Below are 27,704 nucleotides of genomic sequence, written 5' to 3'. Positions count from 1 at the left end.
ATAAAGATGGATAAATCCCTGCAACCTGATTAGGTTTATCCTAGAACTCTGTGGGAAGCAAGGGAAGTGATTGCTGGACCTCTTGCTGAGATATTTGTATCATCGATAGTCACAGGCGAGGTGCTGGAAGTCTGGAGGTTTACTAACGTGGTGCCACTGCTTAAGAAAGGTGGTTAGGATAAGCCAAAGAACTATAGATTGGTGAGCTTGACAGTGATGGTGGATAAATTGGAGGGAATCCTGATGTACAGGATATACATGTATTTGAAAAGGCTGGGACTAATTAGGGATAGTCATCATGGCTTCATGCGTGCGAAATAGTGTCTCACTAACTTGTTTGTTATTCAAAAAGCTTAAAGAGGATTGATAGAGCAGAGTGGTGAACGTGATCTATATGGACTTTAAGGTGTTCAACAAAGTTCCTCAAGCTAGACTGATCTGTATTCCATGATCTATCCTTACTGGAGAACTAGCTATTTGGATACTAAAATGGCTTGAAGGTAGAAGGGTAATGGTGATAGAGGGTTGCTTTTCAGACTGGAGGCCTGTTACCAGTGGGTGTGCCACAAGATCCACTACTGTTTGTCAATTATATAAATGATTTGGATGTGAACAGAGAAGGTAAACTTAGTAAGTTTGCTGATGACACCAAAATTGGTGGACAGAGAAGAAAATTACCTCAGAGTGCAACAGGATCAGAGGTACCAATGGACTGAGGGGTGGTAGACGGAGTTTCATTTAGGTAAATGTGGAGATGCTGCATTTTGAAATCAGAGAAGGACCTATACACTTAAATGGTAAGGTCCTGGGGAGTGCTACTGAACAAAACAGACCTTGTTGTGCAGGTTCATAGTTCTTTGAAGGTGGAATCTCAGATGGATAGGATAGTGAAGCAGGCATTTGGTATGCTTTCCCTTATTGGTCAAAGCATTGAGTATAGGAGTTGGGAGGTCATGTTGCAGCTGTACAGGACATTGGTTAGGCCACTTTGGAACACTGCATTCAGTTCTGGTCTCCCTGCTATAGGAAGGATGTTGTGAAATGTGAAAGGGTTCAGAAAAGATTTACAAAGATATTGCCAGGGTAGGAGGGTTTAAGCTACAGGGAGAGGCTGAATAGGCTGGGGTTGTTTTCCCTGGAGCATTGGAAGCTGAGGGGTGACCTTATAGAGGTTTATAAAATAATGAGGGGCATGGATAGGATAAATAGATGAGGTTTTTTTCCCTCAGGATGGGGAAGTCCAAAATTAGAGGGCATAAGTTTTAGAGAGAGGAAAGATTTAAAAAGGGACCATCTTTTCACATAGAAGGTGGTGCATGTATGGAATGAGCTGCCAGAGGAAGTGGTGGAGGCCAGTACAATTACAAATTTAAAAGGCATCTGTATGGATGTAGGAGTAGGAAGGGTTTAGAGGGATATGGGCTAAATGGGACTGGATTAGTTTAGGATATCTGGCCAACATGGAGGATTTGGACCCAACAAACAAATGTCTGTTTCCATGTTGTCTATGGCTCTAAAGGTGTGCTATGGTCCCACAGGGCAATGTGGTGTCTTTCTGCCTATAAAGTTTTAAGGTTAAGTGTTTATAATGCTGAAGGCCACGTTTGGAGGGATTATCCCTTGTCTCCCAGCAGCCATTCCAGCATGGCTCAAAGACCATTCCATCATTGAAACCTGTGATTAAATATGATGGTGGCTGCCTGGGGTGGGGGAAATGCTATAATCTGGAGAAAATTGTATCAGTGACATTCCTGATGCATTTATAGGTTGAGGATTGACAGATAGAGGTTCCACAGCCACTTGCTAATGAGTCAGAAAAACATTAAGGCAGCCAAGCTGACTGAGCCACCAAGTTGAAATTACCACCCAGTCCTACTGAGCAGATGTCCTGCTCCAATGAGTATTCAACAAGGATGAATCACACATTAGTCTGTACCTACATAATGTTTGAAAGCTGTAGAAAGTAACCGAGTAGAGACTAGTCATTTCCCACACCTCCTTTGGGGCTCGTTATTGCTGTTTCTCCCTTTGGGTAGTGTGCTGCAGCCACTGGTGGTTGCTGTTGTTGGAATTGCTCTCCCTTAAGCCCTCACAGCATTGTTTCTTGATAATGGACATGTCTTGACATTGTGGCAGACTTCACAAGGATGCTTGCGTTGTGCCTTAATAAGAGGCTCCAAGGTATTGTCATCTTATCCAGATGTATGCTGCAGCACCAGTATTCAGGCTGCACTGGTAGGAGAAAAACTTTGGCATGAATCCACCATCATAGCATTTTTCCCCAATAAAAAAGGCATCCCTGAACATCACAGACAATGTCCTTGCATACTTACAGCTCAGCATGCGAATGTAGCAGCTCCAAAGTTCTGTCTTCCAGAATCAGATATGAAATGCGATTCAGAAATGGCAAATCCAGGCAAGGCTTACCCAGTTAAAGCTCTTAACATTGGCATCTGAAGATATTTGCTTATCAGATATGACAAAAAAGGCATTAACAATGGTTATGATCCAGACTTGTGCTCAGAACGACTGCGTACAATCACAAAAACTTTGCAACATTCATGATCACCTGAGACCATAATTTTTAGTGTTAATTCTTTCAAGAATGACCTGTGCATCAACTGTAATTTGAGGAGAGGTAGGTGGCATCATCAAATCGGTGTAAGCCCGATTAATGCAATTTCCCAAAACAATGTCTCTCAAATTCAAGCAGTTTTACTCGAACTCAGAAAGAGTAAAAACAGCAATTCCTTGTCCAGTATGCATCATAGTGGGAGCCATTTTGTCTTGCTTTTGCACAGTTGACTTTGGATTAAAGATGTCAAGGTTTTCAACTGCAGATTCTTATGAATGACTTGCGGCTTGTGCCTAAAACGCACAAGGATTTGCCCCACCCTTCATATGTTAACAGCAAAAGGAAAGGGAATATCAGCAAATAGTTAAACAGTATTAAACTATGAAAGACATGTTGTATAAAAGGGATAAATGCAATGCTCATAATTTCCCCCTTGAGCCCTTGCAATTTCCCATGGCCTGTGCCCACGTTGTTATATATTGCAGCCGGAGTAATTGTAACCTGTGAAAACCCCATCTTCCTCTTATCTCTCGTGCTGAAATTAGACTTAAATGCTCTTATCTTGCATTGTTCTCTTTCATGATGATCATTCCTTCAGTGACCCACACCAATGAACTCCAGATTTGAGCTTCCCACTTTGCTCAAAACATAGAATGTTTGCTTTCTGACCATCTGACCCAACTAATTTTGGGTCAGAATGCTGGCTGACAATGGCCAACCGCCCTGACTGGAATCAGATGAGCCCATTGACTGAACATCAATAAACATCCTGACTGACTACAGTTCCATTGATCCCATAATGGACTCGTCCTTTTTCACTTTCAGGCAAGGTAATTGGTTGAAGAACAGACAGTGTCATTCTGTGCAAACCGCTGGCACTTGCTATATATGTGAAATTGATGTCGTATGGTGCAATACAGCAACATGTCATGCTTGTGACTGTCCAATGCTTCAAATTATGACAAACCCCTGCATTGCGCTCTACATTAAAAATCAATTCAACCTATGGAGGCTGCCAGACTCCAAGCAATGATAGAGTACTAAGAAAGTCAGCTAAGACTCCCCGTGGCTGCATGGGTTTCCTCCAGGTGCTCCGGTTTCCTTTCACACAATCCAAGGATGTGCAGGTTAGGTGAATTGGTCAAGCTACATTGCCCATAGATTTCAGGGATGTGTAGGTTTCATGCATTAGTCAGGGGTAAAATTAGAGTAATTGGGTAGGAGAATAGGTCTGGGTTGATTACTTGGAGGATCGGTGTGGACTTGTTGGGCCAAATAGAATCCCTACAGTGTGGAAACAGGCTATGATTCTATGGCTTTACTGGTCAGTGCATTAAGTACGAGAATTGGGAGGTCATGTTGCGACTGTATAGGACATTGGTCAGGCCATTTTTGGATTATTGCATGCAATTCTAGTCACCCTGCTATAGGAAGGATATTGTGAAACTTGAAAGGGTTCTGAAAAGATTTAAGAATGTTGCCAGGGCTAGAGGGTTTAAGCTATAGGGAGAGGCTGAGTAGTCTGGGACTATTTTCTCTGGTAGACAGGCAGGAGGCTTGAAGAACGCAACAAACCAGGCAGCATCAGGAGGTGGAGAAGTCGACATTTTGGGTTGAATACTTCTTCAGGACTTGGGTAGAGTGTAGGGGGATAATGCAGGTGAAGACAGGTAGAGGGTATGAGCTGGCTGGTCAATGTGAGGAATGAATCCAGTTGGTGTCTGGGAGAAGTGAAAGGAGGGGGAGGAGAGGTTATTTGAAATTGGGGGAGAACACAAATGTTGACTCCTCTGGGCTGCAGGCTACCCAGGCGGAAGGGAAGGTGTTGTTCCTCCAATTTGCAGTGGGGGTGGGGAGAGTGGAGCGAACCAAGGACTGTCGAAGGGAAATGGTCCTTGTGGAAGGCAGAAAGGGGTGAGGGGGGGGGGAAGGATATTTTTGGTGGTGAGGTCTGGTTGGAGTTGGAAGTGTTTAAGGATGGTGCATTGGATGTGGAGACTGGTGATTGCTAGGTGAGGACAAGGGGGACTCAGTCTTTACTCAGGAGTGGAGGCTGAGTGGTGGCCATAGAGGTTTATAAAATCATGATGGGCATGGTTGGGGTAAATAGACAGATAAGGTGTTTTCCTTGAGTTGGGGTGAGGTGTTGGAGGGTTGGTGCTTCAAGTCCACAACTAGAGGGAATAGGTTTAAAATCTCTTTCCTCTCACCTTAAAAAGGGACTCAAAAGGGCAACTTTTTCAGACAGAGGGTGGTGCGTACATGGAATGAACTGCCAGAGGAAGTGGGGGAGGAATGTACAACTACAATGTTTCAAAGGCATCTGGATGGATATGAATAGGAAGGGACTTAGAGGGATTATGGATAAATTGCTGGCAAACAGGATGAGATTAAGTTAAGATATCTGGTTAGCATGGATGAGTTGGACTGAAGGGTCTGTTTCTGAGCTTTACATCTCTATGCATGTATGTTCCTTTATGCAAAGCAACCTGGCATAAGCATTCCAGAGATAAGTGTCCTTGAGCTCAAAACAAAAATCCTGAAGGACTGAAGCGATGTGCAAGTTGGTGCAAAAGCAGCCAGGTTATGGAAAGGCTGATCATTTGTTGATGCCAACTTGCATGGCCAGAGGTGGAAGAGGATGGTGTCCATGAAGCATGCTGGAAAATGGTGGTGAAAATGCAGTTGTCTGAAGGCCAAGAGATACAAGCAGTGAACTGTTGCCACAAGGTAATTGTGCTACTTTCAAGTCAAGAATTGACACTATCTGGGGAAAGGAAGGAAGTTTGGAAGCTGCATAGAAATGAAACAATAATAAAATGCAAATATAAAGATAGAGATAATTGCTGCTCATTAATGAGATTTGCAATTTTCTGTTTAAAACTTAAGGGGGAAAAGTGGAAAAAAATCTCAATTTTATTTCCCCAATTTTCTCATCTTTGCCCTTGCCTCTCAAGAGGAGTGGAAAACTTTACTAAGAAGAACAAAGAATTAAAAGGTGCTTTGCAAAAGACCTGGGATTGACATAAGGAGACCTTTATATGCACAGAATGAGTTGTGACCGGGAGTATAATGAAGGTATATTGGAAGCAGATTCAATAAAAGGAAGTTTCAGAATCCCTAGAGCACAGGAGCAGGCCACTCGAGTCCATGCAGATCCTACAAAGAGCATCCCACCCAGGCCCACCCACCTAATCCCTGTAACCCTACATTTCCCATGGCTAATTTAACTTGCACATTGCTGGAACACTATGGGCAATTTAGCATGGCAAACCTGCCCATCTTTGGACTGAGGGAGGAAACCCACAGACATGGAGAACGTGCAAACTCCAGACAGATAGACAGACAGAGTCATCCAAGGCTGGGATTGAACCAGCCTTACTGGCACTGAGACAGCTGTGCTAACCACTGAGCCATCATGCTATCCATAAGTACTAATTGGATAACTTCACTAAAACATCAGTGCAGGGATGCTAGACTGAATGACCCCCCCATTTGTTATTACATTTTATGACTGTAATGGTCACAAGTGCATTCTTCCACACCAAAAACAGTTTTACAACAATTCATGTTATCTAATTGTGTACAATGATGACAGATTATGCACTAAAGGGCTCCTTGAGTTGATAAAACAAACTACCTTTACTACATCTATCCAGATTTTCTCATTTCTGGGCATTCACAAGCAACCTGGAACTAATATACAGCAATGGATAATTTAGATGGAAACTAAGAAAGTTAAACAGCAACAGAATAAAAAATGGAAATGGGATGGAAAAATGTCATTCTGACAAACAAAAATTGCGAATAAGATTAAGTGTTAGATATTCCTTGGTTTCCTTCAAGCCATACCTCTAATTTTTTTTTAAAACAGAAGAGGGACTTTATTCTACAGGGTAACTGCCATTTCAAATCTAGTTACTCCAAAATTATGCTGTTTAGATATGTATCACTGGAAATAACAATTAGCTGGTGTGTCTTGTTAAAATTTTAGCACATTTTGAAGATAGAATTGAAGGGGCCGTTTTATTATTGTGGTTTGCTTCATGGAAATGGAGTCCATGCTGTTGCTCACTGTCACACTAGATACTAATAATTGGGATGATGGAAAGAAGATTAGTGATGATTTAGTCCTGTGCTTAATCTTGTGCTGCTGGACTGGATTTGTCCTGGGGAATCGATTCTCATGTTAGTTTTGATTTTTATTAAGTTAAGATGCCAAGAGCAGCAGGTGAAATAGTGACTGGATTGTTTCCTATTAAGGGGGTGGGGTGGGGGTTGAAATCAGTATAGGTCTGGATGATGAGGAAGAAAAAAAATGAACAAACCCCAAAAACAATTGGGAAGCTGGTGTGCTGGCAACATTAAAAATGAAATTAGGTGTAGCATCTGAAACAATGGGAAAACCAGAATAGTGAACTTTGGATAGAAAGAAACAAAAGTGTAATGCAACGAAATGTTGCCATAGAGAATAAATGTAGTGAAGTATTAATTACTAAACAAGAATTTTTAAACCAAGATTAAATTTGTGGGGGATTCTCAATAGAAATTCACTTGTTAAAAAAATCCAGGTTCTCAGTGATCTATCCAGAGCCCTTGTACTCAAATGAAATTTTAAAAACGCTGTTGAAACTTCTTATAAGGCTACACCAGCCAAGATAAAATAAGTGGATTGGACAGAGTTTGAGACTATATACAATCTTGGTCACATGAAGGATTCCACTTTACTGCCTTATTTGTGGATCATGCCTTAAATCATTGCTGCTACATATCAAGTTTTGTTCTCATTATGCCAGATGTATCCTCAGAGGAAAGAACTTCCATTTTGCAATGCCTTTCATACGTTTAAGATCTCTCAGTGCTGTACAGCCAAATATTCGTGTAGTGCTATTACCTTTGCTATGTACACAACATTTTGTGTTAATTAATGCGATGAAAACATCACTGGACAGCATTTATTGCCCATCCCAGAGTGCTCTAAAGGCAATTAAGAGACAATCACATTGCTGTGGGTCTGGGTCACCTATCGGCCAGACCAGGTAAGGGTGGCAGTTTCCTTCCCTGAAGGACATTAGTGAACCAAATGGGTTTTTCTGACAAATGACAATGGATTCATTGTTAATCAGTAGATTCTTAATTCCAGATTTTTGAATTCAAAATTCCATCATGTACTGAGGCAGGATTCAATTGCAGGCCCTTAGAACATTACCTGGGTCTCTAGATTAACAGTCTAACAATACCACTAGGCTGTCACCTAGTGTGGAAACCATTTGTAGAGAGGTACATGATCAATTAATCCATTTTGATGGTATTGCATAATGATTAAAATATTGGCCAGGACTCTTGGCATAAATTTTGCTCTTCAGCTGGTACCATAAGGATCAAATACATCACCTGGAACAGACAGATGAAGTGTCAAGTTAAGCTCTCAGCTGAAAGACAGTACTCCTCAGGAGTGAATCCATATTTCAAGATTTATGCCATTTTCCACTTCCACAGAGGTTATGGTGAATTAGTTTTAGAGTCTCTGGGACCTCATTGAGATTGGTCAGGAAATATAATAGCAGCTGAATCTACAACTTTTGCTTTCTGGGTCACTTAAAATATGAAAATTACCATTTTAACAGTTGAACCCACAACCTTCTGGGACAAAGTTACTATGGACTCCTAGGTCTGAGATATGTAGCATCATTCTTCAAGTATGGTTCAAAGTCAATGTTGCCTAGTTTTTAATTTTGAAAATCAGTTTTACCTGTGAATGGTTCAAGATATATCTTCACTATTACTCTTCCAAAGCTTTCATGTGATCATGCAGTTCTTTGAATTCTCACGTTGCCTGTTTGTATACACACAGGAGTCAACTCACCCATGACACTATCATTGTATTGTTCAATGGTTTGGTTGTCCGAATGTTCGATTGTGCAAGTATCATTAAGGTTAAAAGGGTGTGAGGGGTGGGGACAAGTGGAATTGAGAATAAGGTAAAACAAAGTGGAGAGAGAAGCAGAGTTAAACGAGACATTTCTCCACCTTTCAGATGCTGCCAGACTCAAGTTTCTCCAGTACTTTCTGATCTTATTTCAGATTCTAGCATCTGCAGTACATTTGGTTTTAATTAAATTTAGAACTATTGGTTTTATTATAAGTTTTTACTGCAGATTTTATTTTGAAAGTAAAAAAAACTAATTCAGAAAACACTTTCAATACAATTAAATCCTTTCAACTCTTTAAAGCACTCAAAATCAAAACATTTCATTCAAGTACTTCATTCTTTAATGAAAACACACTTGCATTGATAGCCCCACAACGACTCAACCACTTGAAGCTGTCAATCAAACTGAACGGACAGGCCCCCACATGATAATGCCTTTGTATGGAATCAACCACGCAGCAGTAATACACAATCAAGAGAACTCACAGGCTTAGGTCAGTCAGAGTTTTAAAATCACTAAGTAGCTCGCTAAGTTATTTCACTGGACAGTTAACAGTCAACCACATTGTATGTATGTTTTAGAGAGTCACATGTACTCCAGAACAAATAAAGATGGCAGATAGGACATTAGAGATCCAGCCAATTGCTGAGAACTCTGGCATCATTGATGGAATCAAAAACAGAAATTGCTGGAAAAGCTCAGGTCTGGCAGCATTTCTGGAGCAAAATCAGAGTTAACTTTTTGGGTCCAGTGACCCTTCCTCAGAATGCCACAGATGCTGCCAAACCTGCTGAGCTTTTGCAGCAATTTCGGTTTTTCAGTTTACAGCATCCCCAGTTCTTTAGTTATCATTATTGGCAGGCTTTATAGTTTGTTACTTGAACTTAACTTTCCCCACCAGCTATGTTTTCATAAGATCAGCCTGGTTCTTTGGATTACTAGCCCCTAGACATTACTTGCAAGGTGTTGGCATATTGGTAATTATTTTATTTTATAAACAGCAGAATTTAAAAAACTTCATGCAGAAGGTTTAAATGTCTGAAAAGCTAAAAAATTCCACAGCATCGATTGATTTTTATACACGTTCGTGTTTGCCCTCAATCCTGAAGGACTCCTTACCTCTCTCAAAGGTGCCTTTGAACCTATCAAAAAAAGGGAACTCTACCTCAAAATTGCCTTAGACCTTTAACGCAAAGCAGGTCAAAATCCCATGTTTCATGCATTCAGCATGCTCCTAATGAAGATTTCATCTGTTTGAAGGCAGCTGTATTTCAGTATACACTGGTTTCAATGATCCATGGATGGGCATACAATAACCCATTCTCCTGGCATGAATGACGGATACCAGGTTCAGACACAGGACTTCCAGAATTGGAGCTTGCATGCCGTTTTGGCAAAATCAGAGACACTTACTATTCTAATATAAATTTAGACCTTAATTGTTTATAAGTCAGCGTGCAGCTATGATGACTTTGGACAATATAGTTAGGGAGTTTGAGGAAATAGACCAACTGAAAAGAAATAGTGATACCAGACAAATAATCAGAAACCTGCTGCCTAGGTGCTACAGGGATGTCAATGACTGTATTTTAGAATACTCTGAAAAAACGTTCTCTCTGATGCTGCTGTTTCAGTGCAATGGGAAAAGCAAGCACCATGTTGGCCCTGCTGAATCCTGCATTGATCTTCATCCAGTTGCGTTAGTTGGCAACAAATAGGCTTAAAATGGAAATTTTTCATGTGCTAGCTTGGAGAAAGGCAGAAGTATTATAATTGGGTTTAAAAAGGAGACATTGAACTCTGTGGTGAAGTTCGACAAATCTTGAAGAGTGCTTCACCTGAACTTGTAGGTAGACATCTTCTTAGTAACACATATGTGGCAGAGATCCATTGTTATGTACTCTTGCATGCACACTTTATTCATCATCTGGTGGGAAATCAGAGCTTGGAGTAAATCTGTCCCTTGCAATGACATGTATAAATCTTTAAGGGATCTCTTTGGAATAATTGATACCCTGAAGAAATGTGTATTATGAGCATTTTAAATAGGAAGTAGAATTCTTGGTTTATAAATAAGATTATAAAAACTGGTGGGTTGGGGGGGGGGGGGGGGGAGAGAAAGGCATGTTTAACTTTGCTGTAGACTTAGCCACTCAATTGCAACCCAGACTCCTTTCAATGTGAGGTGAAGCAGCATGTGACCAATATTGGTTTAGCAAAATCTGGCCATGTGTAAAAGTGGTTTTGTACTGCAAGGCTGATTCATGTCCTGAAGCAGCACACACCAGGGTCAAATCTTATTTGGTAAGAATTCCTACCATATGAGTTCCATTGCAGTATTGAGGTGACACAATCAAAGGCAGCAAATAGTAGTCTTGACATCCTTCTTCTCAAATTTATTGTAAAACAATGGTGATCATACAACTTTAACATGTAGGCTTTGCAAGAGCTTTGGAGGAAGCAGGCAAAGCCTTGCATGATTTCCTAATAGGAAATGTGTGTTATGTCCATATTGAATTAGAAAGTGGTCTTTTAGATTACAGACACAGCATCACTCATGCATCGAAACGGAACTGGCAATATGGGGGCAGCTGGTTACTCTAGGGAAGCACCTTCAGGATTCTGATAAGCCGGTAATTCTGTAGACTGCATATTCTCATTTTTTGCTCTTAGCCCATGGTGTAAGCGAAGATGTTGTCAGACCTGCTGAATAATGCATCTGCAAACTCCTTGATGTAGTTATGCCAGTCTGGAAAAAGCCAGATGCATGAAAATTGAAAGCTATGCTGACTTTGAAAGCCTCTGGCTGTGCTACATGGATGTAGTAAAGTATGCAAATCTTCCTGAAAGAGATGTCATAGCTTGGAACAAAGCAAAGAGGTGCTGTGAGAGCTTCTTCAGACTCATTTTTGCTGACATTAACTTGTAGTTGTGCTTGGCAGGTCAATATACAGTGAAATGAGAGACTTCAAAATTTGCCATCTGATGTTTTGGACATTTCAGCATGGCTTTTATGAAAATGTTTTTTACCAACTGCAGCACTGTATACTAGTTCTATAGAGTGGTGCAAAAAAAAAGTCAGAATGTTGTAGATTGAAGTCAATTGGACAAACAATTGTATGTAGTGTACTGGCTAGCTTGCCATAGTCACTGGATCTCTAATTTTTCTGTTAGAGAGTTTCACTTTAACAAGTAGCCATTAAATACATGGCATGAAACATGGCATGAGAAGTGCACATTAAAATTATGGATTTTGAGCTTTAGGAGAGCCAATTACTGTAACAAAACAAAAGCAGAAAAAAAACAATCTGCAATCTTGAAGTGCTGACAGTTTCAAAATGGTTACATTCTTCCACTGCTGTGGAAGAGAAAAGTGATGAGACAATTGGATATGTTTTCCCCCCACTCACCGGCAAAATTATGAAATAGCTACTGTACTGAACAGAACGACTGAGTAAATAAGACACTTTGAACACTATTAATGCTTACAAATAAATTATGTTCAGAGCTGAGAGGGATACTTGACTGTTTATGATGGCAACGATACATCGAGTGGAATCATGAGAATTTGGACAACTCAAAGTTGATCTAAGAGACAGAATTATCTTAGGCATAAGAAATCTTGCTGCAAGAGAATGTCTACTCAGCGAAGAGAATTGTATTTGAGAAACTTGACAAGTGCAACAGATTGGGGGTTATCAGCTAGAGTGTACTAATGGTAGAATGGAGAGGCTTTTCATTATGCTGACTCATTCCAGGCTGAATGAGAACACATTGAAGAAAGAAGAGAAAAGGAATGTTTGGAATGGAGTTGCAAATGTTGCAGTGGGCTGATCAAGGACAGGGGCACAATGTAAATAGAGTGGAAGGCATCACAAAAAGAAAATGAAGTGTTTATTTTGAGGAAACGATGTTGTAACTGCAAGAAATTGAATGAATTTAAGTATTAGATTCCCTACAGTATGGAAACAGGTCCTTCGGCCCAACAAGTCCACACTAACTCTCCGAACAGTAACCCACCCAGACCCATTCCCCGACCTTATCTTTACCCCTGACTAATGCACCGAACACTATGAACAATTTAACATGACCAATTCACCTAAACTGCACATCTTTAGATCATGGGAGGAAACCTGAGCACCCGGATGAAACCCACACAGACACAGGGAGAATGTGCAAACTCTACACAGTCACCCAATGTGGGAATTGAACCCAGGTCCCTAGCACTGAGACAGCAGTTCTCACCACTGAAGCACCATGCCACCCCACTTTCATGCAAGTGTAAACTAGACTACAAAACTGGCTATGAAAGAGCAGACAATGATTCTGACAAATCAAATCTACCTCAAAAATAGATTGGTACCATCAAGGTTAAATGTGATCAATTGATTGGAGGCTGTTAGTATTATGGCCACTGAAGGAGAGGTGAGAAGCAGCAAATAGGAAATGGTAGATAGGCACCAGCACTACCTGAATGTCACAAATTCTCTACCATCTACCTCTACATGACAGAAGGTACAGAGGCCTGAACACACACCAGCCAGTTTCGAAACAGTTTCTACCTGACTGTTTTTAGAATACTGAACGGACTCGAACTCTGAGCATTTGCCTGTACCTGTGATTTTGTTTTTGCTGCTGTTTACCTATTATTTACTTCTCTATGCTATTTAACTCTGATCTGCCTGTATTGCACACAAGACAAAGCTTTTCACTGTGCCTCGGTACTCATGACAACCAATTCAATTCATTCATTTGTGTAAAGTAATTCAAGGGGTTGATCAAACATTGAAGCCATACGGCTGTAAACCTAAAGTGGCAGTGAAAAAAAGTCACCAAAGTGATCATAAAGAAATCAAGCAAATTCAGTGCAGATTTGTGCAATGCAATCGTGAAGTGGAGAAATATATCCACTGAAAGTGTGAAACGTAGTCCAATGCGATGATTAATGTCATATTACACTGATATTACTCTTCCAATTGCGAAAAAACTATGAGGCCAGAAGCAGTAACAAGCAGGAGTGACAAAATAAGATGAAACATTCAAGAAGCTTGACACCATCCAAAACACCATTCCTGAAGAAGGGCCTGTGCCCGAAACGTCGAATCTCCTGTTCCCTGGATGCTGCCTGACCTGCTGTGCTGTTCCAGCAATAAAGTTTCAACCATCCAAAACAAAGCAGCCTGCTTGACTGACACCATATTCACTTTTCCACCACCAATACTCAGTAGCAGTAGAGTGTACCATCCATAAGATGCACTGCAGAAATTCAAACAGCCTTAGACAGCACCTTCCAAACACAACCACCACAATCTAGAAGGACAAGAGCAGCAGATACATATGAACACCACCTGCAACTGCCCTTCCAAGTCAAAAACAATCCTGATTTAGAAGTACATCACCTTTCCTTCAGTGCCAATGGGTCAGAGTCCTAGGATTACCATCCTAACAGCATTATGGGTCTTTCACCAGAGCATGTACTAAAGTTCAAGAAGGCAGCTGACCACCCACATTCTCAAAGGCAACTAGGGATGGACAATAAATGCTAGCCCAGCCAATGACACCAGTGTCCCAGAAGTAAATAAAATAATAGAAGGCCAACCTTCGCTTTGAAAAGGTTGCTAAATCATTGCTAGAGTTGAATTTGAGGACCAGTCCAATTACCAACATTTAATGCTGTCAACAAGCGTCAACCCACATGACAACTTAGGTTTTCAGAGTAGTTACCCCCTCAAATTATACACAGTAAACATGAATGACTAGATAAATAGTCAATCAATCATTGACATATATACCCAACTGGAGAAGCTGTTCCTTCACTGTGGACAGTTACTCAGGAAAAATGTGATCAAAGCATCTGCAGAGTATAGAATGACCATTAGTCCCAGATGTTCATCATTCTCCAACAGAAAATGGATTAGCTAAAACAAAGTAATTATGGAAATAGAATGCACCAGAGGAATGATATTCAAAAGAAGACAGAAAAATAACCCAGGAACAAGCAGATACTAAAATGAACAGCCAACATATACCATTAGAAGACCAGTACAATTTAATGATTTGGCGATGCTGGTGTTTAACTTAGTAAAACTTAAAGATTTTTGCATAAAATGCATGTGTGTGAAAGAGGACCAGATTAGATTTAACAAACAGTTTGAGGAATTAGATTTTTGTTTTGCCCATGTAAATCCACTGACTTCTGGCTGCAAATAAAAGTGTGCGCACATATGTTTTAAGGACATATTTGGAGAAACAACTATACAGGGTTCTTGCTTGCAGTTTGCTATAAATTGCTTTCACATTAGAAGAAGTAGTTGAGCAACATCAGTAAACAATTCAATGCAGTACTGAGGGCCTACTGCTTTATTACTACAAGTATTATTATTCTAACAAAGTGTTAAATGTCCACCTGTTCATATGAAAGCAAAAAGAAAGATCAAATGGCAGCAGTTAATTTCTTGTGGTGTTCTGACTACCAGTCATCCTGCCAACAACACTAAAATAGGTTAGCCATCTACTCATTTCATTTGCTGTTTGTGGTACCTAATTATGCAACACTGAAGCTTCTTCATTATTTGCAAAGTACTAAGTCTTAATGTAAACTTGAAAAAAAAATTAAATAATCATGGTTTTACCATTTGAATTGTTCTGGCCCTCCACCCGATCAGAGATCTTCCCTCAAGTTTGTCCCTGATCCAATCTTTCACTTAATCAAATGTAAGGAAAGAAGTTTTGAACGAGGATCATTAACTCAAAATGTTGACTTTTCTCTCCACAGATGCTGCCTTACCTGCTGAGTATTTTCAGGTTTGTTTCTAAACTGTGTTGTATCTAAATGCATAATTAAGAGTATTAAAGTTTCTGCTCTTCTGTCAGGTCTCTTCCCATACCAGTACTCCTATGGCAATAAGGAAAGAGTACCCCTTAAATGTACGAGTTGGCCCCATAACTAATTAGCCATATGACGGAGTGAATTAGTGAGTCCAGATGAAGGGCTTTTGCCTGAAATGTCAACTCTCCTGCTCAGATGCTGCCTGATCTGCTATGCTTTTCCAGCACCACACTCTCTACTCTGATCTCCAGCATCTTCAGTCCTCACTTTCGCCTGAGTGAGTTAATGGTCTATTTTCACCATCCAGTAATTTTGTTAGGTCAGGAAACATTGTTTGTGCATTTGGTAACAGTACTGAACTCCTGGCATATCGCCCCTGAAAAAGGGTGGTGCTAGGAATTTGTAGGCTATAATTTGACGGTTTATGAGGAAGAGTGTTAGAAAAACAAAATAAAAATCAAATTAATAGAGTAAATTTAGTTGTGTGTCTTGCAAGCTTAAACCTATCCTATCCTTTCTCTTCAAACTCTTGAAATCAAAATTGCTAATATTGTGACAGACTCACTGCCAAATTATGATGGAACATATTTCAACCCAGAATATATCTTTAAGCAGTATCTAAACCAAAAACAAATTGGAAGATCGTTAGTACCTTAAAGGTTTCCTGCCTCAGTGACACTCAGGCAGTGCATCAAAGAATGAGGAAGTTTATCAGGGGAAAAAAAATTATAAAAGTAGTTACATAGGCACTTGAAATGCCATACTTTAAGGTTTTGTGGTAAATGCTGGAGGAGTGTAGATTTAGAGTGGAGTTGTTGTTTTTGTCAGGCAGATTTGATGGGTCAAAGGGCTTCTTTTGAGTTTACAAGTCTATGAATATTCTTTTCCATTCAGAAGCTCTTGAAGAATGCAAGAATTTAATTTTGTTGAATTAAAAACATTTATCCCCATAAAACAATTTGTCTGACTGAATGGCTGGAGTGGTGACCATTGACTTAATGAAAAAACTTACGGTTCTAAAATGTCAAAAAATCCACAAAATTAGAAATCAAACTCCTGGAACACCAAAATTTTATTTTTCAATTTCTATATCAAAATAGCACAAAGGAAATGGCACTTCAATATTCTGCAAATAAAATGATGATTATTTCTGTTCTGAATTAACTGAAGAACCTCCTTTGTAACTAATAATTATTCACAACAGTAAAAATTAATATTCCAAAACAAATGCAACACATCACCATGCAAGTAGTCTGAAATTGTGCACTATTTTATATTTGGGCAGAAACAGTTTTATTACAGGAGAAACAAAGCAACAAACGAGGAATCAATTGTGCTTGGTCATGATGATATTGGTCCAGGGATGCCAAGCACAATTTAGCATTTTCTCCAAACTTAGCAACTCTGACAATTCAACACTGGGGATGTGTGCTATATTACTGTTTGAGATTTGTACCCATCAGCTTTGAGCCCTAAAGGAATGTTGTACTAAATGAACCAAGCTGTTGCATATGATTTGGAGTTGGAAAATTTCAGCACATGCTGTTTATTAATGTTATAATCATAAGTTTATGTGTTGGTTTGGGTTTGGTTCATAGCAGTTTGAAGATGCCATACATCAGACTAAAAAGAACTGCATGTGTCCAAATTCCTAATCTATGCTGCTCCATGTCAACTGAGTCTACTGTCAAAATTATCCTCAGACAGCAAGTGTAAATTAAATCATTATTTCAATATTTAAAACTCACACTGAAACTAAAATGCCATAAGCAAGTGGACTTTTGACATAATTACTGGATTATACAGTTGATGTAATGCATTTTTATTTTACTGGATCCCTAGGTTTATTTATATCTAATGTGGTGATGAGCAATGCATTTGTAACAGCAAGTACTTGGTTCACTGTCAAAACATGCAGCCTCTCAGAATTAAGACACTTCTCATCCGAAACAAGCCAGGAGCTAGCCAGGCAAATAAATTCCCCAGTGTAATGCAAACTTACAGGAGAAATTAGATATTGTAACATTTTTTACTTTCAGGAATCTATGGAACATGGAGCTATTTATTTTCTAATTGTAAAGGGAGCAAGCCTGTTTTAATATTGTCTTCTTAGGAAGCACATTTGTAATAGAACCTTGTTTTCCCTCTTGATCAGAATGCATCTCCCTAATTTTCTGCAGATCTACATGCGGAAAGACCATATTAGGATACTGTATTCTAAGAAAACAAGGGTTCCTTCTTAGGCCTACCTAAACAATTACAGCTCAGACTTCCTTCACTTTGTTGTAACAGAGTAAAATTAATTTGAAATGGTGACATGGGAGATTGCACATGTTGAAGTTGCTCTTATTAAAAAAAAGATTGACTTTCAAAAAAAAAATCAGCTGACACCATTTGTTAGAGTAGGGCAGATTATACATTGATTGACAATAATTCCATTAGTGACATAGCTGTATAACAATAATGAACTTTACAAAACAGGCAAGTTATTTTTCACTTGGATATGTATTTGTTTATCAGCAAAACCAATGAACTTGGTTCTGTAGGCAGAATTCTATGCCCAGGAATACTTATCAAAATAAAATATTCACACTGGAAACATTCAATTATGGTCATTTACAACAGAATAATTTTAATCTGCTTACCAGTTTTGGAACACTGACACCAGTGTTTCGAAAATACACTGTAGTCTTCAACTTCAATAAATTAGGCATTGCTTACAGTCATCTACTCTGATCAGATTTGTTACTGGAAGTCTCATCACATGAACTCTGACATCACCAAGTAACTTAACTGTTTGTTATTATATAAATATTGGGTATGACACAAACAACTTTTCATTGGGCAAAGAAAAATGCACAATTCTTTGAATAGATTTATGGTTTTTGTCCTGAGTCTCTGGAAACAACGTTCAGAGTTCACAAGATCAATTGTTAATTGCTGGAGACAAAGTTATTATTGGAGAGTTGGAATTCCTACAGTTAGTTACTTTATGGTGTTTTATTTCTTTCAACATCAATTAATGTTTGCATACTTTCCACATGTACAGTAACTATTAATGGAACTGATCTCAGATTAAAAGAATCACTTGTGGAGCTTAACTGTAGTTCCACAGAAACATAGGAAATAGGAGCTAAAATAAGTAATTCTGCTCTTTCCACCTGCTCCACCATTCTGGATGATCATTCAATTCAGCACTTCCTACTTTCTCCACGTATCCTTTGATTCCTTGACCCCTAAAGATCTATATAGAACACTTGAAAACATTTGATGTTTTGACCTCAACTGCTTTTTGTAGCAGAGAATTCATGCTGATTGCTCTCTGGGTGAAGAAATTGCTCCTCATCTCAGTAACCTTCCAATGAGAATTAGAAGTCAGGTGAGCATGAGGAGGCACTCTGGTTTTTAAATTAGAGAAGAATAAAGAAAAACCAAAAAAAAGTCTTTTAATTCTGAAGAACAAGATTGTCTGTGATTCAATGAGAATTTCAAACCAGTGAAATGGAAATATCATGTTGATAATCTTCCAATATTAAAGGTCTCAACACATGGGTAACATTAGTGGGAAGAGATTCAGATTTGTTTCAATGAGAAAATTTGAAAAAGTTATATTCCACAAACATGGTCACTACATAGTTTAGTTAAATTTACCAAAAATTACAAAACAAAGATATTTGGGATTGACCCATTCTAAAAAAATTCACAACTTTTGAATTTTCACTTAAGAAGAAAAAGAAACCACTGACAAAAAGGAGTCAAGTAATAAGGCTCAAGTTTTTGACAAGTTGTTCACTGCACAGCTATCAGATACAGCTGATGCAAGGTGTTTTTCACAAGGTAAAAGAACAAGCTACAGTTCTCTTGTGTGTAGCACTAACAGCCAACTCAAGAGAATGGGTTCTCAGAACAGTTTATCAACTGTATCTGAGTCAGGCACCACTGCCAGAGAGAGGCCATGCAGAGAAAGATAGCTGAACAGAAGGGAAAGAATACATTATACAGGAACTGTATGAGAATCTAGTAGTATTAGTTTACACAAAGATAAAACATTTTTAATATTATGTCTTGTTAACAAGTGATGATTAACAATAGTCATCCATCATTTTAACTGTACAGCAAATACAGTAAAAGTCCTATTGCAAATGTTTTACCATTTCTGTTATCTAAAGTAACAAAGGATCATAAATATATGCTCCAGAGACTATAATGAATATTTATAAAGACAATTACATTCCAACACAATCAATACTTAAATGAATAGCCTGTGGTCATGTTAAATCTCACTGCCATATAGATATCAGCATTTTGTACATAAATGGGGAATATCCCCAGAGCTGAGCAAACTGAGTTAAAAGATTATCTAACAGACTGACCAGTGAACAAATATTTTATGAAATATGGCTTTAAAACCAAGTTTGCAGTTTTTATTTTAGACTACTAAATGTTGATAGCTTTCATTATTCTGGAAAGGTAGCATATTAGCTACTTGACAAAGTTTGCTGTAACACAGTTGCTGAACCTTCCCAAAAAGCAAAGATTGAGAGAGAGTGTAAATGTGTGCCTTATTTTTAAGTATTACTTGGAATTTATGATTCGCTCTAAACATTGATGTATAAAAATTAAGAATTTGCTTTATAGTGGTGATATAAATTATTCTCAAATTGTTGTATTTCTTTAAAATCTCTACCAATGTTGTAAATGAGATGTCTGGCAGGTGGCCTCTATCTTGATCTTTCAAGAATATTATTGTAAAGACAGCAAAGCAGCTACAAATACAATGAAACAACAGAGCAATACCCTTATTGTGGTATTTTTCTTGTGAGTAAAATGTTGGCCCTGCTTAGTGCTATCTCCAACAGCAACCCACCCGAGACAGAACTCAAAGGTTCGGTTGATCACCAGTGCAAATTCACATTACTCCACTCAGTGGCGCTACGCATTAGTTGCACAGTTGTTGCACCACAACTTTATAATTTTCAGTTGTAACTATCCAGATTGTGTTCAAGAAATGATTCATTTGCTTGGTATTTAGTCATCTGCAATGTTATACTGCAAACTGTGTACTAGGTTCCTACAGGAAAGTGGTTAAAAATCATTGAAAAATGGGAAGAGGGAAGATTTTGCAGTCTAATAAAGGTGTTTACTTTCACTTTCCAAGTTGTTTGATAAACACATACAGATAGTTAACATGATCTGTCTCCAGGAGTAAACATTCCCTAATACAAATTATTCTGATTTCATACATAGAATATTCTGAGAGAATGCTAAAAATGAAAAAAGTACGCTATGGATAGATTTTACCTACAAGACAATTAGACTGAAGAATGGTAGAAGCTCACAACACAATTGAGAAGTATTTCACATTTGCTGCTTATCTGATCATTTAAATACCTTCTGTTGCAATGCTGGACACTTTTCATGTAGCATATAGATTAAATACTTTTTAAATCTAAGACAAATTTTCAACTTCCAAATTGTTTCTGAACAAAACAATTAAGTATAAAGCACAATTCCTGGGTAAGTAAAATTCTATGATTAGTTATTCTTTCCTGGTTTGATTACATTGCATACTGCATGTCGATAATATTTCAGAGATCATTTTAGCTATGTTAATCATCTTTATATAATGGTTTTCTAACATATGAGGGGTCTTGGTCACAATTTCAGAATAATCCTTAAACGTTGATGGAAGTTCTCCCATTGCATGATAAGGAGAGGTAGTGCAACAGTGATCATTGTGACATACATTGGGAGGTAAATTTTTTGATGCTTTAGGGTAAACCACGACATTAATTGTACATATAACGGATGTTCATCTTCTACTTAGACACATACTGATTTATGCCTACACCATTTAGTGGAAGTTATATTTCAGGTAAATTAGCATTAATTTACAAGATCTTTGATACATGCAGGAATTATTTGACACATGCAGTTACACCAGTACTAACTAAAGGAGACAAGTTATGTATTTGTTGCTATAATTAAATATCAACTTACACATTCTGTTTACCTATTGGGCTACATTTACTTTTAAGTACAAAATTATATATTCCCGATAGATCTTTAGTTCAGTTTTAAAACCACGTCTTCCTTCAAATATCTTCCAAATGAATAACTGAGAACATAGTAATAGAATCTATTAACAATGCAGCCATAATCATACCTGATTATAATCATGCAATAATTTATTGAAAGATAAAATTAGCTAGAATAAAGAAAAACTTGATAATCTTGAAATTAAAGAAAATTATAGCCAAGTTGCATTCAAAAAAATTTATACTGGAACTTCATGAATCCCCAGGTCATTAAGATATAGAAAAAACAAGCCTAGGTTAATCTGGATTTAACAAGTGCAGATGCCATTTAATTATGGAGAGAGCAAGGGACTAAGAAATAAGGTGGAACATTGTTAGGTCTTACATGGAAACATTTCCACATATCAACACCTCAAAAAGTACTTTTAGTTGGGACGTGCTAAAGGATATTTGCTGTCAAGGAGAGAACAATATTTACACAAATAAAATATAGATTCTCCAATATATTTTTTATACAATGGCTTTTATTTGTAAAGAAATTAGCAGAATTTTCATATGAGTAATTGATAAAACAAAAACTTCACAGCCTTCTCTAGAGTAGGGAAAATCTGAAAACAACCCCTAAAATAACGTTGCCAGGCCTGGCAACAACCATGGAGAGAAACAAAACCAATGCTTTGAGCCCGTCATGATACGGTGTTACAATTGAAAGATGATATAAATATGTTTATTGATCTTCACATAAAGATGTTTCAGAAAAATTAAAACTGAATGTGCAAATACTGAACAGTGAATAGAAGCTAGAATATTTATGAGGCAGGACATGCACAGAAAATTATTTTCAACAACTTTGAAAACAGGGCGGGATTTAATATGGTGAAGTGATTTGAAGAGCGGATTCCTGACAACAGGATAGAATGGCTGCATAATTGCAGCTATAGGTGAAGTAGGCAGATTAGGAAATGAACACAGGAGTTGGTCTTGAATGTATGGGATAGACAGCAAGTGTGGAGCAGAGGCAGAAACAGAGAGACAGACAAAATAAAAATGTAGCCTGGGTGTAATAGTTACCTTAGTAGCTGTGAAACATTATTATTATCATCATCAGTCTAGTGCTTGGCATGGGAGTTTCAAAGATAATTATTCAATGTTTTTTAAATTCCTGAATTATGGCACAGCAGAGCTCATCCAGTATTGTTGTTAGGCATAGTGAACCTGAGTTTAATAAATCAAACACTGCCAAGTTTTGAGTAATTTGCTCAATCATTAGAACCTTGGAGATCTGAAGATTTGAATAGCCCTAACAAAGAACTATTTTTGCAGCTTTTTCCACACCTGTTTTAGGACACCTTTCTCTTTGCTTTATCGCCAGATAGCACATTTTGGTCTAGATGTTCTTTCCATTACAATTTGAGTTTGTCATTGAACAAGCTGTTTGAATGTAATAGTGTGGCTAGTACCATTTATTAAATTGACAAAATTGGTAGACTAATGAAAAGGCTCCGCTTTGCTAATGATTACTTTCTCACAGCAATTATCAAATACTCGTCCTGCAATATCTCCCACTCCTCTACAAGTGTGGGGGAAAAAATGACAGCAGATTATCTATAATACCTTCTATTGAGTTCTCTAGTGCAAGTCTATTAGTGAACTCATAACCTTCCTTTCTGTTGCCTTATCATTGAGGTTTTGGCTTCTCAGTTTTGCCCTTTTTGAGGTCATTCTTTCCTGACTTTCCATTAAAGATGTGAATACCCTTTCCCTCATTTTCTATTGACTGGAAATCTGGCCTCTTTTCATTTCATTACTGAAACTGTCCTCGTTCAGTCCTCTGCTATTGAGTTCAGAACCTTCTTTCAGCAGATTATAATTGGGATCTGATTTTTCTCTTATTGTGTGGGACAGTGGCCTTTACTCCACTTTCAATTCTTTTGTAATGTTACCACATCTTCTAATATTAGTTCAATTATGCCTCAAAAGTGGTGAAGGAGGCTTTCTTTTTGAAAACCACTTTCCTGTTCTCACCTTTCCTGTTCCACTCTACCCCCATTATAATGGGGTGTTTGACACTCATGCATTTTATAATGGGGGGTATGTTATGTCATAGGACAGGACTGTCACTTTCATAACATGAAATATAAAAATTGTTGAGATGTGATCCTTTTGCCTTTTAACATGAGTGTTACAAACAGGAGCCAAAAGCCATGTAACAGAGGTGACGTATAATTGAAGTGATCATGATTTTGCATTTTGCTGTCATCTTGATTCCACTGGTCATATTACCGTTTGTTCCCCCTCCCCCTTTCTAACCTCCCAAACATACGCTCATTATGTTCATTTAATTTCTGTACTGCCTCTGGTGTAAGTTGATGTATAGCACATCTGGCTTCTACTCCACGTTTTCTGCTAATTATCAGAGCTGTTCAGTGGAAAAAAATCTACTGCCAAATGATGTTAAAACAATCAACTTTGAGGCTTCTTGCTCATTTACTTTAGGAGGAAGATAATCTGTTGTGATCAAATGGCACACTCAGGGCACAGACATTTGCCAACACCACTGTAAAAGAGGACAATCACTATTAAAATTCTGCACACATTGCTGACTAAATTAAATTTAGGGACACAAATACCAAAGCTGAATTTTTTTTGCTACTTTATTTTACTTTTCGTTTGCATTTTATGTAGGGCAAGTACATAAAATGCAAATGAAAATTACTTGCAAAATTTGCAACTACTCGCTTTTACGTCCATTTACAAACAAGCTAAGAATAGGACTTTTCCCATGGCCCATTTTTTTCTTAGCTAAGGTACAATAAATGATGGGTGACTTGTTTTTTTTTTGGCAAATTTGGTGTTAAAACACTGAAAACAAAACAAAGAAAGTGAACTCATTGGGATCAGCAAAACATCTCTCTTGCAAAAAAAAACTTTAAAATATCGCACATAGCACTTTATATAGCTCACTATGAATTCCAGTCCAGATTTCTTTAATTAAATGAGAAGAGGAATTCTAATCGCCAACATTTGCTGTGCTAAGGAGTGTGGAACACAAAAAAGGATAAGCGACACTTGTTCAAATTTTCTGAAAATGACTTTTTGCAGTGTATCGCGCTGTTATTTAGTACTTTTAAATAATGTAAATCAACGCAACTTGTAAGGAATAAACTTCATCGGCGTTAAAAATAAGCAGAGAATAAGGTTGCGAGACGCGCCGGTTTATCTCGCCACATTAAAGTGGACCAGACCCAAGTTTCTACTTTCAGTTATTAAATAAGCGGACCTCGACCTACAAAGGAACTAAATTGTCATCTTGTAATGTACCCCGATCTTAAAGCAGTTGGCGTGTATCAGATTTTGTCCCCGACTCATTCCCAGTCCTGGAACTTGCCACAAATATTCTCGGATGCACTTTACAACCACAGTGGACGCTGGACATCCTTGTATCCCTCGCACAAGATCAGGACGCAACCTCAAATGACCAGCAATGCAAACGGATCTAGTGTAGCTGGCTGCTGTGGTGTTTTTTTTTGAAAACATGACAGCCTTCGTCAAATAATAGTTTGCTGATATTATTCCAACCACAGCCAATATACTGCCCCCGATAAAGCTCTGATCCGATTCACATGACAGGACGACACGCTGAGTGGAGTGGGCTGCCTGTATGTTTCATGTGTTGGGGTTGGATTGCTATAATTTTGTTTGTTTTGGGGGAGGTGGTGAGGGAGGTGGGGGTGGGGGGGGGGGAACCGGGGGGGGGGGGGGGGGGGGGGGGGGGGGGGAACCGGCTTCTAGCAGCATCTTGACGGACAGAAGTAGGTCAGTGGAACACATGACACCGGCTGACTGTGGACACAGCCTCTGCCAGCACCTTTAACAGTATACAGAGCCCCACAGCATCCTTTGCACTTGACCGTCCATTGAAACATAAGGTGCTTGATTCAGTGTGGAGAGCGCATGCTGGATGTTTCATGTAAAATTAAGAGTATGCCGGCTGAGTTACCAAATGGAATTAGACACCTTGACATATGCCAACAAACCAAAATATCCACTGCCACATTGTTTACCATCTCCTGCTGCATCTGCCCTGTACTAATCACTTCTGTTTGCAACTGGATCCAAACTGCCCCAAAATCTGTATTTTCATTATTAACAGTTAATGTTGTCTCACCTTACAGCCACGGAAACACGCCTCAAAGCCAAAATGGCATAAAAGTTCTTGCTCAGGGAGAGAGAATGCAATCAGCGCTGCTTTAACCCGCTAAAGCGAGACAGGCGCTGGATGGATGGCTCGGAGCACTGCACTAGCCTGCTGTAGTAAACAAAACTGTTATGACAGCTTGTCCAGCTCCCGCCCGCTGAACTCACCAAATCTCAGCTAGAACTGAGCGTATTGTCAGCGAGCAACAAAGTTTATGTTTACGAAAATAACCCCACATTGTTGTGGAGAGCGCAGCCGCTCAGACCTTAAGCATCGCAAAACCAGGAAATAAAAGTTTCGAACAACCATCCATGCAAGAGGCACATTTTTAAATGCAGATTCCCACGATCCCCGCTCCCCACCCCCTCCGAAAGTCGGTGTGTACTGCGCGATCGTCCTTGCCATCTCTCAGCTGTCACAAACATTTGCCCAGCAGCAGCCTCCAGGCGATCTCTTACCTCGCATGGTGGCGACTTCAAATGGAAAATGATCATGAATATATATCAAAACCCAATCCTCGGCGAGAAAAGCGGCGGCGGCTAGAAGGCGGTAATAACACTGTCAGGAGGTTGCTCTCCCACCATTGCAGCTTCTCTCCTTCAGTGTGTCATGACTGTTCCGCTAGCGCTCTGTGTCTGAATGGAAGCATGTGGCCTTTCACATGACATCTGCGCCGTTCATCCGTATGTGAATTTCACTGGCACCAGGAGAGAGTGAGGCTTCTTATAGCAGCCAGGATGACTCTGTCACTTCCAGCTCCTCCTACGAACCGTCGCCGGCCAATCACTGCCAAGAGCACACAGGGAAAATCGACAGTAAATAAAAAAATCGCATTGAATATAAAAGACCACTGTAACCACCACATTATTTTCACCAAGGTAATCCTAAACAATAACGAGATAGTAGACTATTTCGTCCACACCTCACTTAGAAATTTACTGTTTACTGTGACGATTATTTATTCTGAAACACTTATTTTAAATGCGTTTTATTCTAATTAATATAGACATGATCCATTCACCAGTTGTATAAATGCAAAACAAAAACTCTAATCCAGGCTATTAGTGTTCAGAAAACGTAATTTTCAAGCTGTTTGTTTACTTTACCTTCGCTTTGTAAAACTGAGAAATAATTTAATTTAACAAGTGTTAGCGTGTGGCGTACAACTGCCTTTAGAGTGAGTTGAATAGTTAGTATGGCAGGTGTTTTTATGCACCTGTGTTCTCACAACATAAGAAATTCAGTAAGTAGGCACTAAGGATAATTTTTCATGTTGTTGATGAAGATAAACTGGAACAACATTATGCAACTGTTAAAATGCAAAATGAGAAGATCGGAATCAAATAATATTTAAATAATGGGCTTTGTATACTGGCACGGATCCAAATTTTCACATAACCAGAGAAGGCAATGCAACAACGTGAGAAAGAAACTGCAAATGTGTAAACAAAATCATTATAACAACTACAAATATCAATAATAGAAATTAGTCCGTTTTAGTTATTAAATTCACGTACTTATTGGTAACACTACATTTTGATTACATTATAGATAAGATTTTACTTGCAACTTCATCGTTTAGCATTCATTGCAAACACTTACTTTTCCCATAAAAATTGTCTTATTCACTGAATAGAAAAGAAAAAGAACGGGCATTTCACAACTTCAGATGCTGTAAACTTTCCTTTAAAAAATACTTTATTCACAAAATGTGTAAACAACCGTATTTGACTTGAATAGTTCAGAATTTGCAACTTCTCTCAAAACCTCCCTCATGTTCCGCTCTATACCATTCTCATAACCTTAATATTTACAAATTACATTCCAGGCCAGAGATACAGCTTGAGGGCAAAACATTTCAAATTGGCAATTACAAAGTTCTAAAGTGCTTTGAAGCTATTGAAGTATTCTTGAAACGTAGTTACTGTTGTAATGTAGGAAACATGGCAGTAATTCACTAGGCTCCACAAATGGTAATGTGAGAATGGCAAAACAATCTGAATAACATGTTGTATGAGGGATAAATATTGGCTAGAGGACAGGGGATATCTCCCCGACTTCTCTTAAATAGTACCATGTGATATTTTGTATACACCTACAAGTCAGGTGGACATTGATTTAATATTTCATC

General features: G+C 38.6%; 1 protein-coding gene across 1 annotated transcript in view; it reads right to left on the bottom strand.

Moving 5' to 3' along the window:
• The window catches only part of rorb (RAR-related orphan receptor B), a 266,439-nt gene extending 240,076 nt beyond the window's left edge, over window positions 1–26,363 (bottom strand). Inside the window, exon 1 of the mRNA XM_043712184.1 lies at window positions 26,032–26,363. Coding sequence (XP_043568119.1) covers window positions 26,032–26,038 — 7 coding nt within the window. The 5' untranslated portion in view covers window positions 26,039–26,363. The remainder of the gene's footprint in view (window positions 1–26,031) is intronic.
• Window positions 26,364–27,704: the final 1,341 nt, after the last annotated feature.

This window comes from Chiloscyllium plagiosum, chromosome 2 (genome assembly GCF_004010195.1).
Source record: "Chiloscyllium plagiosum isolate BGI_BamShark_2017 chromosome 2, ASM401019v2, whole genome shotgun sequence".
Classification (NCBI taxonomy): Eukaryota; Metazoa; Chordata; class Chondrichthyes; order Orectolobiformes; family Hemiscylliidae; genus Chiloscyllium; species Chiloscyllium plagiosum.
Note: the sequence above shows the minus strand (reverse complement) of the source record. Positions and strands in the feature narration are given on the sequence as shown.